Raw genomic sequence first — 12324 nt, forward strand, 5'->3', positions numbered from 1 at the left:
TCATAACAGAAATGTTCATGTAAGTGAATGTGTGGCTGGTTCCAAAGTGAATGTGCAGGCATGGATTCATAATTTATGAATGTCCGTGATTTCGGACGGGGAATATGTAGGCATGGTTCCAAAGTGAATATGCAGGCATGAATTCATAATTTATGAATGTCCGAAAATTATGAATGTAATGAAAATTCATAATCTCATAACAGAAAATTCATAATCGCATAACTGAAAATTCATAATCTCATGGTTCTAAAGTGAATCTGTAGGCATGGTTCCAAAGTGAATGTGCAGGCATGGATTCATAATTTATTGAATGTCCGTGATTCGGACGGGAATGTGTAGACATGGTTCCAAAGTGAATGTGCAGGCATGAATTCATAATTTATGAATGTCCGAAATCTTTGTTTCACCTCAAATTAAAAGTGAAACCGCAAAATGTGAAATAAAGAAAAAAAGTCACGCAATTAATTAAGAAAAAAAAAAAAAAAGATAACGGTGTACTAACACCGATGGAACCGTGTTCACCATAACGTCTGGTCCCTTTCTCAGTCAACATTTATTTGGTCCATTGTGGATTGATTCATTATCATCTGGGCAGGTAGGCCAGTGCCCACATCAACCATTCAACAAAATATCTCCATCATAATTAAACTTAAAAAGGCTATTTTCATGATAATATGATTCTATGATTAGACAAGCAAGAAACCAACCACGGTCCACGGCATATCAATAATAATAATTGCTCCGTATATTATATTATATTATACATCATCACTAATTATAGCACTCAATAACATAATTTCATCATGCATGTGTCCAATCTTTTAACCAATACACAACCATACAACTTCCTTTCTAAAAGCTGGGCTTATATTTATGAGTTGATGTTTAGTGGAATGGGCAGTGAACAACTCCAGCCAGCTCAATGCACGATGCTGATGATGGACTTTAGGAATTCTCAATAAGTTTTGAAAACCAACTGCAAAGCTGTATCATTAGAATAAATAAGAGATAAATACAAGAGCGTTGACTCCTAGACAGTAATATAATTTCAGTTCCCAACTTACCGTGGCAAGCGTGGACAAGTTGATTTCCAATCTTAAGCCTAAAAGCTTAAAAAGAAAAACAATAACAATCAATGAGAGTGATACAGAGTCGCCTCTTGGACAAGATCAGAGTGATACAGAGTTGCCTCTTGGACAAGATCAGAACCTGACAGTCAGATTCAACCCCCAGCATTTGAGAGTTCTACTACATACATGTAATGTACTCTCACTTACTCCTTCAATTTTATTCCATGATGTGACAAGACTCCAATAAGTTATTTTTTCCAGGGTTTCAATACAAATATCTACACAAAGTTTTGTGTGTGGAAGTAAAAATTGAGATTAAACCTAACATTTTCCATTTTAGACACCCTTTGCCTTCAATCAGGAATTCTCAATAATTAATTAAGTTAACAAGTACCCAGCAAAAAAAAAAAAAATTAAGTTAACAACAGTACAGTGTATAAATCTAATCTTTCACTAATTAAATGCTAGTGGAGTTATAAGGGGTGGCACCATAGTGGGTACATTTTCGACGGCAAATAGCTAGCATGAATTGACTCATGGAGGGAAGAATCATCGCCCGCACAACATAACATTATGCTCAGTGGAGCAACGTATGAACTAATAAATGAATGTCACGTACTTTCCTTAAAAAGTGATAGAGATATAAAATGTTTTTAATGATGAATGCACATAAGTATATATATTTCAATTCGTCTGGGATAAAAAATAAAAATGTCCCTCTTCTTCCAACAAATTATATATGATATTAGTGCACCGTGCCCAAATCGATCACTATCAGTAGTGGCTAGGCTACTTGCATGATTATCATCATGCACTTGCAAATTCAATTCAATTCAACCATTATTGCATTCTATTCTGCTCTTCTATTTAAATTCAATGTACGTAAAGTATCATAGCTGCAAAGCAAAGCAAGCTAAGCATTCCAACAATGGCCGCGGTTGACAGCTGCAGCGATTTCAGAGTGGATTTCATCACAGAATCTGTAGTCAAAACTGTTGGTCTCACACCCAAACCTTACATTCTCACCCTCTCAAATCTCGACCTTTTGTCCGGCCGCTTTCCGGTCACCTATTTATACTTCTTCCGCAGCCCAAACCAGTTTCATTCATCATCGCCAAAAATCATTGACAACTTGAAAGCTTCACTTTCCCAATGCCTCTCTCGTTTCTACCTTTCGCCGGCCGAATAGTGCCAAATCCAAAGACCGATGAGCCTGAAATCTTGTGTGACAATCGTGGCGTTTTGGTCGTGGAAGCACAGGCGAATATTCGTTTGAAAGAGCTCGAATTCTACAATCTCAACAAGTATGTGGAGAGGGGAAAGCTAGTCCCGGCCTTCCGCCAACGCGGCGGCGACGATTTCGCGGTGCAGATTCAAATCACACGGTATACCTGCGGAGGCTTGTGTTTAACGTTCACGTTTGACCATGCCTTGGGAGATGCGAGTTCCTTTGCCAAATTTCTGACCACTTGGTCGGAACTAGCGACCAACAAGCCTCCTCTTGTTCTCCGGACCACCGGAGATTTCTCCTCCGGCCAAGGTTTCCTCCCAGGTATAACACATCCTTGGACGAAACCTTCGTTTCCTGCTCCCTTGACGACATACTCAACATGCGGCCGCCGCCTACACTACTCTCATCTATCATGCTCAAGCGCCTTTATTATATCGACGCATCAAGCATCCACAAACTCCAAAAACTGGCTTCTGAAGAAGACGATGGAATTGGAACCAGCAGGAGGCGGACAAAAATCGAGGCATTCTCGCTTATATATGGAAGGTTATGGTGAATGCCGTCGACAAAAGCCATAACAAGTGCAAGATGGGATGGTTGGTTGACGGGCGGACAAGAATTCCAGGAATTATGTCGGATTACATAGGCAATGTTCTGTCTCTAACCTTCGGAGAACTGAGCATGGATGAACTGAAACACGGGACCATATCTAAAATCGCGAGCCATGTTCACGCGGCAATCTCTACAGCAACAAACGCGGAGCATTTTTTGGATTTGATTGACTGGATAGAGTGCCATAGGCCAGGGCTGATGCTGTCGAAGATGGTGTTAGGGCGAGATGGCCCCGGCGCGGCGATTGTAGTGTCATCAGGACGGCGGTTTCCGGTGGCGAACTGGAGTTTGGGTTCGGGAGTCCGGTTCTTGGAACAGTTTGCTCCACCATAGAAAGGATAGGAGTTGGGTACGTCAATCAAAGCCAAGTGCCAGAGGTGACGGTCTTGGACGGTGTCCGCTATCTTGTGGCCGGACATGGTGGCTGCACTTGAGTCCCATTCAGAATGTATTTTTCAGCCCATCACTGCTCACGATCTGCACTTATCATGACTTCAATCTTGTCATTCAATAATATAAACTCTCAAAGTGAGGGGCTTCCAGGTCTAGTTTGTGTGATTCATGTTCACTTGAATTACCATAATTTATATCCTCTCAAATGCTTTGTCAGGTTGGGACGGCAAATTATGCTATGCGCAGGTGCGCACGACTCTAAAACGGCATCATTTTCAGGGAAAACGACGCTGTTCTAACTAAAAAAATAAATAAAAATTGTTCGAAAGGCCGTTAACCGCGTTAACAGTATATTCGTTATGAAATTATGAATGTACAGTTATAGAATTATGAATATATAGTTATGAAATTATGAACATAGAGTTTCGAAAATTATGAATGTTCGGTATGGAATTATGAATATACAGTATGGAATTATGAATGTACAGTTATATAATTATGAATGTACAGTTATGGAATTATGAATGTACAATTATGAAATTATGAACACAGAACTCTGACATTATGAACTTACAATTATGAACATAGAGTTTCGAAAATTATGAATTTACAGTTATTGAATTATGAATGTACAGTTACGGAATTATGAATGTACAGTTATGGAATTATGAATGTATAATTATAAAATTATGAACACAAAGCTATTAATATATGCTCCTATAACGAAGCGGTCTGAAATTAAATAAAATAATAAAAAAAGATAACGATGCCTGACGGCACCGTTACGTGCCCATGATGCACGCTGGGCACGAGTCCACAGCATAACGCCTCGTGTGGAACCCTTAGAGCTTAGGGTTGGTTCAACCTTTTAAAAGAATAATATAAACTCTCACTGAAAAATTAAATGCTAAATTTCATCAACCGGCCCAAATCTACCCAATATAGTATCTGTTCATAATTACTTTATTAGAAAGTGTCAATACTATCTTCATTGAGATAAAATCTATAAACTTCCATTAAGAAAAGTCACTTTGTGCCTCTACACCATAATGTACCAGAGGATTGTATTCAATTTTATCAAAATTTCACTTATATTGAAATGTATAAAAAAAAATATGATAATGCTATTAATGATTGATGGAATAAAATAAAGATATTTTTGAATTTTAGGTTTACAATTATAAAAATAGGAACAAAATTTATGTTTTTTTTTTTTTTTTTTTGGTTTAAATAATGCTGGTAGTGTCTTGTTATGTCAAAAGAGGAAATAGGAAGATGATTAATTATTTAATATGATCAAAATATTATTACTATTTTAATTTTATGATGGAAATATCAGAACAGGAGATAATGAATTTTTTGGGGTAAAGTTTACTATTCAAATACAATGGAGGGGCTAAAAAATTATATTTTACCTTATTAAATAATTTGGGGAGGAAAAAGTAAATTCAGTTGGTGCGTCCGTGAGGGAATGAATATTCAGAGGCGGAGAGTCACCGCCGCGACGACCGTAGACGCAACGATTGCCGACCGTTGATACGCCGGCACACCGTCACAACTGATGGTCGACTTTATAAATGCACCTGATGGTCCTGTAAGCAACTCAGGTGAGTAAAAATGAATTTACTCGTAGCTGATTGGAATTGAAATTGAAATTGGGTGAGGTTATTATTATTTAATCTCATAATACTGATTCTCTGGCCTAGGCCTAGGCCTCCACACCAATCTGCTTCTACTACTCAATAGAGTTTGCGGTTTCATTCATCATCAACCTATTTGTCACAACTGTGTTTGCTAAGGCATTCTTTGGGACTGACCAGGCTAGCAGCATTCGTCTGGGGAATGCTGTCCTGGGCAGTATTGTGTTTTAAAATCTTTAGAATTTAATTTGATTTATATATTTTTGAGTTTGCTTTGAGATCATGCAACTTTATGTTTCCTTAAGTTGGTTTTGTTTGTCAAATAGTGAGTAAAGCTGTAAAGAAGCAGCTGATGTAGTCTGCTTTGCCCATAGTTAAGTTCATTTCTATTTATTTTGATTTTAACAAACATGTGTGCACTTCAAAATCATACCGTAGTATATAATTTTGTCCCTTCATGAAGTTGTTTTGCTTTCAAGTATTGATTTGACCTGGAGAAGAAACTGCTAATGCAATCTGATTTTGCTAAAAGTTTTTAGTTGCTGAAATGCTACCAAACCAAAATGAAGTTTGAAACTGAACTTATTCAAACCGAACCGAACTACAATGTTAATCCGAATGGTTTCATTTTTTCAAAACTGAACATACCGAAACACCCACCCATATCTATGAGTTTCCACATCTATGCAGTTAAATTGTGTAATTCAAGCTAATTTTACGTGTTTTTATTCGGGCAATTCGGAAAAGACTAATCAACTACGTGCTCAGGGGCATTTTTCACTTGATGTCGTCTTCCATTAGTGCCTCAAGCCCATGGGGTATCCTTTCTATGAATAAAGTCCTATTTAGAGTCTCCTGAGCCATCATAGCTAGACATTGGCACATTCATTCCTTTTAGAATACAGTTGGTTTATGTCATTGATCATTTCACCTGAATTAGCATCTGACAATCTAACACAAGCATGTTTCTAGAGCATGTCTAGTGATCGCCTTTTTTTTTTTTTGGTATACAACCAGGTGTTCGCTCATCCGAGTTACCTGGGACTAGTTTCAAGAGCTCTGCTGCAATCACTTTTTCCTGATCATTGCATTTCCAGCTGCTAGGATTCTTGAGAATGATATTGAAATTTAAGCACTTCCAGCATTTCTGGCGTTTACAGAGTAGAGAAGGTTTGAACTTGTGTAGAAATAATGTTTACTGTGGTGAAGGGAACACGATGTTGACCAATACACTATGCACAGTGACGGGGATGAGTGAAGTTGATAAGCTGCCTAAGATGACCGAGTCTCCAGAGCTTCCAGGTTGGGTTAAATTACCAGGGAAAAGCAAACAGGATACTGATATGTCTGAGGATGATGATTTTGTAATTCCTTCATTGTGGAGCTGGATTGAAAATGACAAGTTTCAGAGGCAAGAAGTTGGTGCCAACAGTTTGAAAAGTGACATTGTTGATGTTGATAAGATTGGTGAAACCTTGAAAAATCATTTCAAGTCACCTGATGCTGTTGTTCAAGCATTAGGTGCCTGCAATATTGATGTGTCTGAGGATTTGTTAGAGAAAATTCTCAAAAGATTCAGCTGTGAGTGGATTAAATCTTATGGGTTTTTTAAATGGGTTAAACAGCAGTCAAAGTTTAAGTTTTCCCCTGATTTGTACAATCTGATGATCGATAACCTAGGGAAGGCAAGGAACTTTGTTGTAATGTGGGAATTAGTGAAAGAAATGAGTGATTTACAAGGGTATGTTACGTTGGATACAGTCACTCTTGTCATTAGGAGGCTTGCAAAGGCTGGGTACTATGAAGATGCAGTTGAAGCAATGTCAAGAATGGAGCAATTTGGAATCCAGAAAGATACATGTATGGTGAATATATTGATTGATGCATTGGTAAAGGGAGGAAGCGTGGAGCGTGCATATGATGTTTATTTAGAAGAAAAAGTTCATATAGCTCCAAATCTTCGTACATTCAATGTGTTAATCCATGGGTGGTGCAAAATTAGGCAGACCGAGAAAGCCAAGAGGACCATCCAAGAGATGGTGCGACATGGTTTTGCTCCAGATCCTGTTACTTACACTTGCCTTATTGAAGCCTATTGTCGTGAAAAAGATTTTCGCAAAGTTGATGCTACTCTAGATGAAATGCGGAAGAAGGGGTGCCCTCCAACTGTGGTTACATATACAATAGTTATAAAATCCCTTGGACATGCAAAGGAAGTTAACAAGGCTTTAGAGATATATGAGAAAATGAGGGAAAGTGGTTGTGTTCTTGATGCTAATGGTTACGGGGTTCTAATTAACATCCTCTATAACTCTGGGAGACTCAATGATTCCAGTGATGTATTTGAGGATATGTCAAAACAGGGAATCACTCCTCACCTGCTGACATTCAATACTATGATCCGTTATGCTGCTAAGAACTTGAAAGAAGAGGAAGCTCTCACATTACTTAAGAAAATGGAAGAATGTCAATGCAAGCCCGACCTTAACACATATGCACCATTGTTGAAGATGTGTTGCAAACTGAAAAGAATCAAAGTATTGTCCTTTTTGCTGAACCACATGTACAAGAATGATCTCAGCATGGATCTTGGGACATATGCTCTTTTGATTCGTGGGCTAAGCAGGATTGGGAAACATGAGCAGGCTTGTTCCTTTTTTGAGCAATTAGTTCTTAAAGGAATTTTACCAACAGACACCATCTACACCAAACTGGTTCAAGAATTTGAGAAAAAGGGCCTTCATAAAGAAAAGGAACGGATCAATCAACTGATGATTGAAGCTAAACTGCACACTTCTGAAGATAAACAGCATGGTTCAAGTTTTCTGGGCATTCAAAGTTCAACAAGGATCAAGTAAAGCTACTCTTTGTGGTCCATATTCTTAGATAGAAGGTAGTTTTTAATTTCATCCCTTTAAATAGCATAGCTACTTTCAAGAACACAATTGACCTTTATGGCAACTTGGCAACAACCTCTTAGGAAAGCCAGAACATCCAAGCTAAGTTTAGTAGATGGTTTGATTTAATTTTAGTGACTTGAAATGGGGTGTTATTTCCATTTTGTGTCCCTTCGTGGTAAGGTGGCATGAAATGCTGGTGACTTTTGCATCCGTGCTAGTTCACCTATTACTAGTTGCTTGTAGGAAATATGCATGCTTAAACATTAATGAAAATCCCATGTTCTTTAAGCTTATGTTCACGTACTTTCTTAACCTCTCAGGTTTTCATTCTTTTTACATTTTGGATTATGGCACTGCATATGAAGTTGTGATTGTGTGTATTTGTGATTTGTCTCTTTGTGTGTGTGTGTTTTTTTTTTTTTTTTCCTTTTTAAGTGAGAAATTGGAATCAAAGAATGATTCCAGAGTGGGTCCTATTTTTTGTTGGCATTCACCACACAGGTAACCCCATCCAAGATTAGTAGAAGAGAGCAAAATGTGCCAATTGGAGTGAGGATATCTTACCTTATCCACACTCCTACCACAACCTTGATTACACTCACTTTCACACCACTCCACATCACCCACCCTCCTTAAGTAATCATAAACCCAAAAATTAAAATAACAATAAATAAAAAGAAAACCAAAATTTCTCATCAATCTAGCTTTCTCGATCTATAGTGATAATGGCTGCCATGAACTCCAGTGTATTGGCATGCAGCTATGCCATATCAGGGGCTGCTTCATCTGAGCTCAATGCAAAGGCTGCTTCAATGTCGGCATCCATGGTCTCACCCCCTTCAAAGCTGCTGGCAATCAAGGCCCAACAACAACCACCACCAAGAACAGCTTTGGATTCCGAAAACGGCAGCCAGCAAGGGAGAAGAGCTGCCCTTCTCGGCCTCGCAACTGCCCTTTTCACCGCCGCAGCATCCACTTCCTCAGCAAACGCTGGCGTCATTGAGGACTATCTCGAGAAAAGCAAGGCCAACAAGGTACACATCATGTGTTGTTAATATTGTTAAGCTGCATAAAACAATGTTTGAGTAACGAGGATCCAACATATATGAAACCAGAGGCTATATATATATGTGTTTGGTTGTAGGAGTTGAATGACAAGAAGAGGCTGGCAACAAGTGGAGCAAACTTTGCAAGAGCATACACAGTTCAATTTGGGAGCTGCAAGTTCCCTGAAAACTTCACCGGCTGTCAAGACCTTGCCAAGCAAAAGGTTTGATTTTGAATCAAATGTTTCATGAAAATTCTTTTTTTTTCTGGGAATTGTGCAACAAAATAATCCCTTTAAATAATTGCAGAAAGTGCCATTCATCTCAGATGACCTGGAATTAGAATGCGAAGGGAAGGACAAATACAAGTGTGGTTCCAATGTTTTCTGGAAATGGTGAAATGTGGGACTGTGAGACCGCTCATTTCATTCATGCCTAATTAATTATTGAATGCTCTTTTTAGATTGAACTTGTATCTCTTCTTCTTCCATGTATTATCTCTACTGCTTTCTCCTTCAATACTTTGCAACCTCTCATCCTACGCACAATGTTTTGACAATAAAAGAAACATGAAACAGAACCCAACTCAAATCTTAACAACTGAGAGGGATACCTTTTACTGTATTATTATAGTCCTAAGATAATACGGACAATGTAAACATTCTAATTCTTGCTGTGTTAGGGGGTGTTTGGTAAATAGATGTAGGGCTGTGCAGAAACCGAACAACCCGACCGACCCGAACCCGAGGAGAAGCAATTGGGCGGCAACCGAACCCGAAGAGGCTTACCCGATCCAAACTCGTCCTCATTTTCCGGTTATAAGAAGCTGGTTTGGGGGTTATAAATTCCCCCGAACCCCGTCCGACAACCCGATTTAGGGTTAGACTTTGTATACCTAAGGGTATACGACGTCGTGTAAGCGTAGTATATATGTTGCGTTGTAGGGTTTGTATCTGAAACCTTTGTCATTTGCGCAGCTTTGAGCTTTTGAGAACTCTCTAGACTCTCGTTCTCTCTTCTCTCTATTCTGAAATCTGAAACCCTAGTTCTTGCTTCTTTCTCTCCAGTTCTCTGAGTTCTCTCGTTCTCTCTAAGTCTTTGAGTGTGAATCTCCGGTGGAAGCTAATATTGTTCGGTGGAAGCCCTATTCTGTTATTCGGTGTGTTATCGACCGGTGCGGTGGATTGTAGATTGCTAGCTCGGAATCAAAGCCCTTTGTTCTCGGAGTTTAATTTAGTATCTAACTGAATAAATAAGTAAATAACTGCTAGTGCCTAGTGTAATAGATTAATACTGTAATACTAAGTTATTAGTATTACTAAGTAGTCTATTAACTATCACTAAGAGTCTAACAAAACTTACAGAAATAAAGTTAACCAATTAACTGTTACAGAGTACAGACCAAAACTACAAAAGGATCAAAACTCTACACAAGTGTTATTTTTAAGTGTAAAGGATCAAATTTACAAGTGTTATCTACCAAAAATTGTGCTTAATCAGCAACAAATCAACAATCAGCAAGACAACAACTCAGCACAGCAAGTGTGAATTACTCTTAGACAATTTGACCTACTCTTCTTCCTGTGAATTGTGACAACCGACAAGTTAGTGAAAATAATTATTATTACATCTAAAAAAATGAAACACAGAGAAGGGATTATATCAATTTTGGCTCGTTAAGCATTTTTCCATATCATTTGAATTAAGGGCAAATTGCTTCAATATAACTTAAGTATAGAGCAATTCACCAACTTAATCCTTTTCTTTTCAGATTAAAGGTGGAAGCTTCATCATTGCAAATGCCAACTTAAAGGAAAGAAACATAATAAAATAGACAATAGTTCATACATTACCAACCAAATGCCCAAGGGACTGGATTACTTGAGGCAGCAACTTAGTAAAAGTTACCAGACCTTCATACTTACAGAGTTACAGTCAGTCTTACAGATGTGAGACGTCCAAGCATTCAAGCCAGTAACTAATAACATCAGTCATTCAGTCACAATGGCCTCAATAAATACCAAGTGCGATTAGTTTGCAATTGAGTCAAATACTGTAAAAGATTGCAAAAAATCAAGTAAGTAAATCAACTAATGTCAAGAATATCATTACAGGAACTGTAGCAAGTGTAGAACCAAGAGACTTCCCACTTCCACCATCAGCACTTAACTCTGCAAAATAAACATATAAGTATTAGTATAAAACAGTAAAAAAACTAATGACAAAACTACTAAAGAGTAAAGACCTAAAGTTATACCTTTTTCAAACCTCTCCAACTCTTCCAGATTCTCCCTTATGTAGTATTTTGCATTCTAAGTCAATCTTGTGTACACACCAATGCTTCCACAATTTTTGGAGTTAAAGAACTTTACTGCTAGACGTACAATGCCTTTTTATGACATGGTAAAGAACTTTACTGGAATTAATGACATGGGTGGGGGTTTCAGAATTTTACCATTCAAGCCTTAGGGGCATCCTTGTACTGCTAGACGTACAATGCCTTTTTATAAGTCATTTACCATCTCAGGTTCCTCATTTCAGCAACAAAGACATCAACAGTCTCATAACTTTCCATGTGCGACAAGGATGACTCATAATCTTGCAGGAAACTGCAATAGATTCACAATTTGAAATGACGAGGAAGACGGCCAGATTCACTTAGCAGCCTTAAGATCTCTCTGGCAAAATCTTGGTTGCCAGTGAGCAAAAGCCCATTTAAAACCCCGATTGAAGGTGAATCTTCTAGGCAGAAATCCTCTACCAACCATTTCCACTAGCAACCTGCCAGCCAACTGCAAATCATCTGATTTCATTCTAACAAACATTGAGCTGATCAAGATATTGTACGTGTCCAGATTGGGTAAGCAATCCCGACAGTTCATTCTGTCAAATACCTCTACCGCCTTCTCGATTTCTCCTTCATCACAATAGTAACGGACAATAACATTGTAAGTCTGAATATTTGGCTCGCATTTATCGTCCTTCATTTTATCTAAATACTTCACAGCCTCATTCATCCTCCCTCGATGACACAATCCCTTAATAACAGCATTATAGGTCACGATATTAGGCACATAACCTTTCCTCACCATCTCCTCAAACACCAAAATAGCATTTTCCACACTATCCTTCTTACACAACACTTGAATCAAAGCATTGTAAGTTGCAATCAGCTCCAACCATCTCATTAAATATCTTGCGAGCTTTATCAACCTCACCAAACAACTCCAAAACCATGAACCATAGTTGTATACGTCACTACGTCAAAATCACACTTCTGCTTCTTCATTTGCAAAAAAATTCCCAGGCTTCCTTAACCTGACCTGCTCGAAGAAAGCCTTTAAGCATTATATTATATGTCGTTATGGTTGGATTCAATCCTCTCTCTACCATTTCCTTCAAAATGTTTTGAGCTTTGGGTGTTTTGTTTAA

At 38.2% G+C, this 12324-nt stretch overlaps 3 protein-coding genes and 1 pseudogene across 3 annotated transcripts; 3 read left to right on the plus strand and 1 right to left on the minus strand.

The window, feature by feature from the left end:
• The first annotated feature begins 1794 nt into the window (after positions 1-1794).
• On the plus strand, positions 1795-3627 carry LOC109192062 (annotated as a pseudogene).
• Positions 3628-4748: 1121 nt separating this feature from the next.
• On the plus strand, positions 4749-8134 carry LOC109192064 (pentatricopeptide repeat-containing protein At3g22670, mitochondrial-like). Its single transcript, XM_019342663.1, has 2 exons — positions 4749-4913; positions 5964-8134. The coding sequence occupies exon 2, from the start codon at positions 6062-6064 to the stop codon at positions 7802-7804; it is 1743 nt and encodes a 580-aa protein (XP_019198208.1). The 5' UTR covers positions 4749-4913; positions 5964-6061; the 3' UTR covers positions 7805-8134.
• A 341-nt stretch (positions 8135-8475) lies between these two features.
• LOC109192065 (photosystem I reaction center subunit N, chloroplastic-like) lies at positions 8476-9474 on the plus strand. The gene is made up of 3 exons (XM_019342664.1): positions 8476-8880; positions 8991-9116; positions 9202-9474. The coding sequence occupies exons 1-3, from the start codon at positions 8572-8574 to the stop codon at positions 9289-9291; spliced, it is 525 nt and encodes a 174-aa protein (XP_019198209.1). The 5' UTR covers positions 8476-8571; the 3' UTR covers positions 9292-9474.
• A 1503-nt stretch (positions 9475-10977) lies between these two features.
• On the minus strand, positions 10978-12312 carry LOC109192061 (pentatricopeptide repeat-containing protein At1g74900, mitochondrial-like; the record flags this gene model as incomplete). Its single annotated transcript, XM_019342662.1, is given in 6 exon segments — positions 10978-11063; positions 11150-11614; positions 11616-12072; positions 12074-12111; positions 12113-12186; positions 12189-12312. Coding segments are annotated over 5 exon segments (795 nt in total), but the record flags the coding sequence as incomplete, so codon positions are not given.
• Between the last annotated feature and the right edge of the window lie 12 nt (positions 12313-12324).

Source organism: Ipomoea nil, unplaced genomic scaffold (genome assembly GCF_001879475.1).
Source record: "Ipomoea nil cultivar Tokyo-kokei standard unplaced genomic scaffold, Asagao_1.1 scaffold1759, whole genome shotgun sequence".
Taxonomy (NCBI): Eukaryota; Viridiplantae; Streptophyta; class Magnoliopsida; order Solanales; family Convolvulaceae; genus Ipomoea; species Ipomoea nil.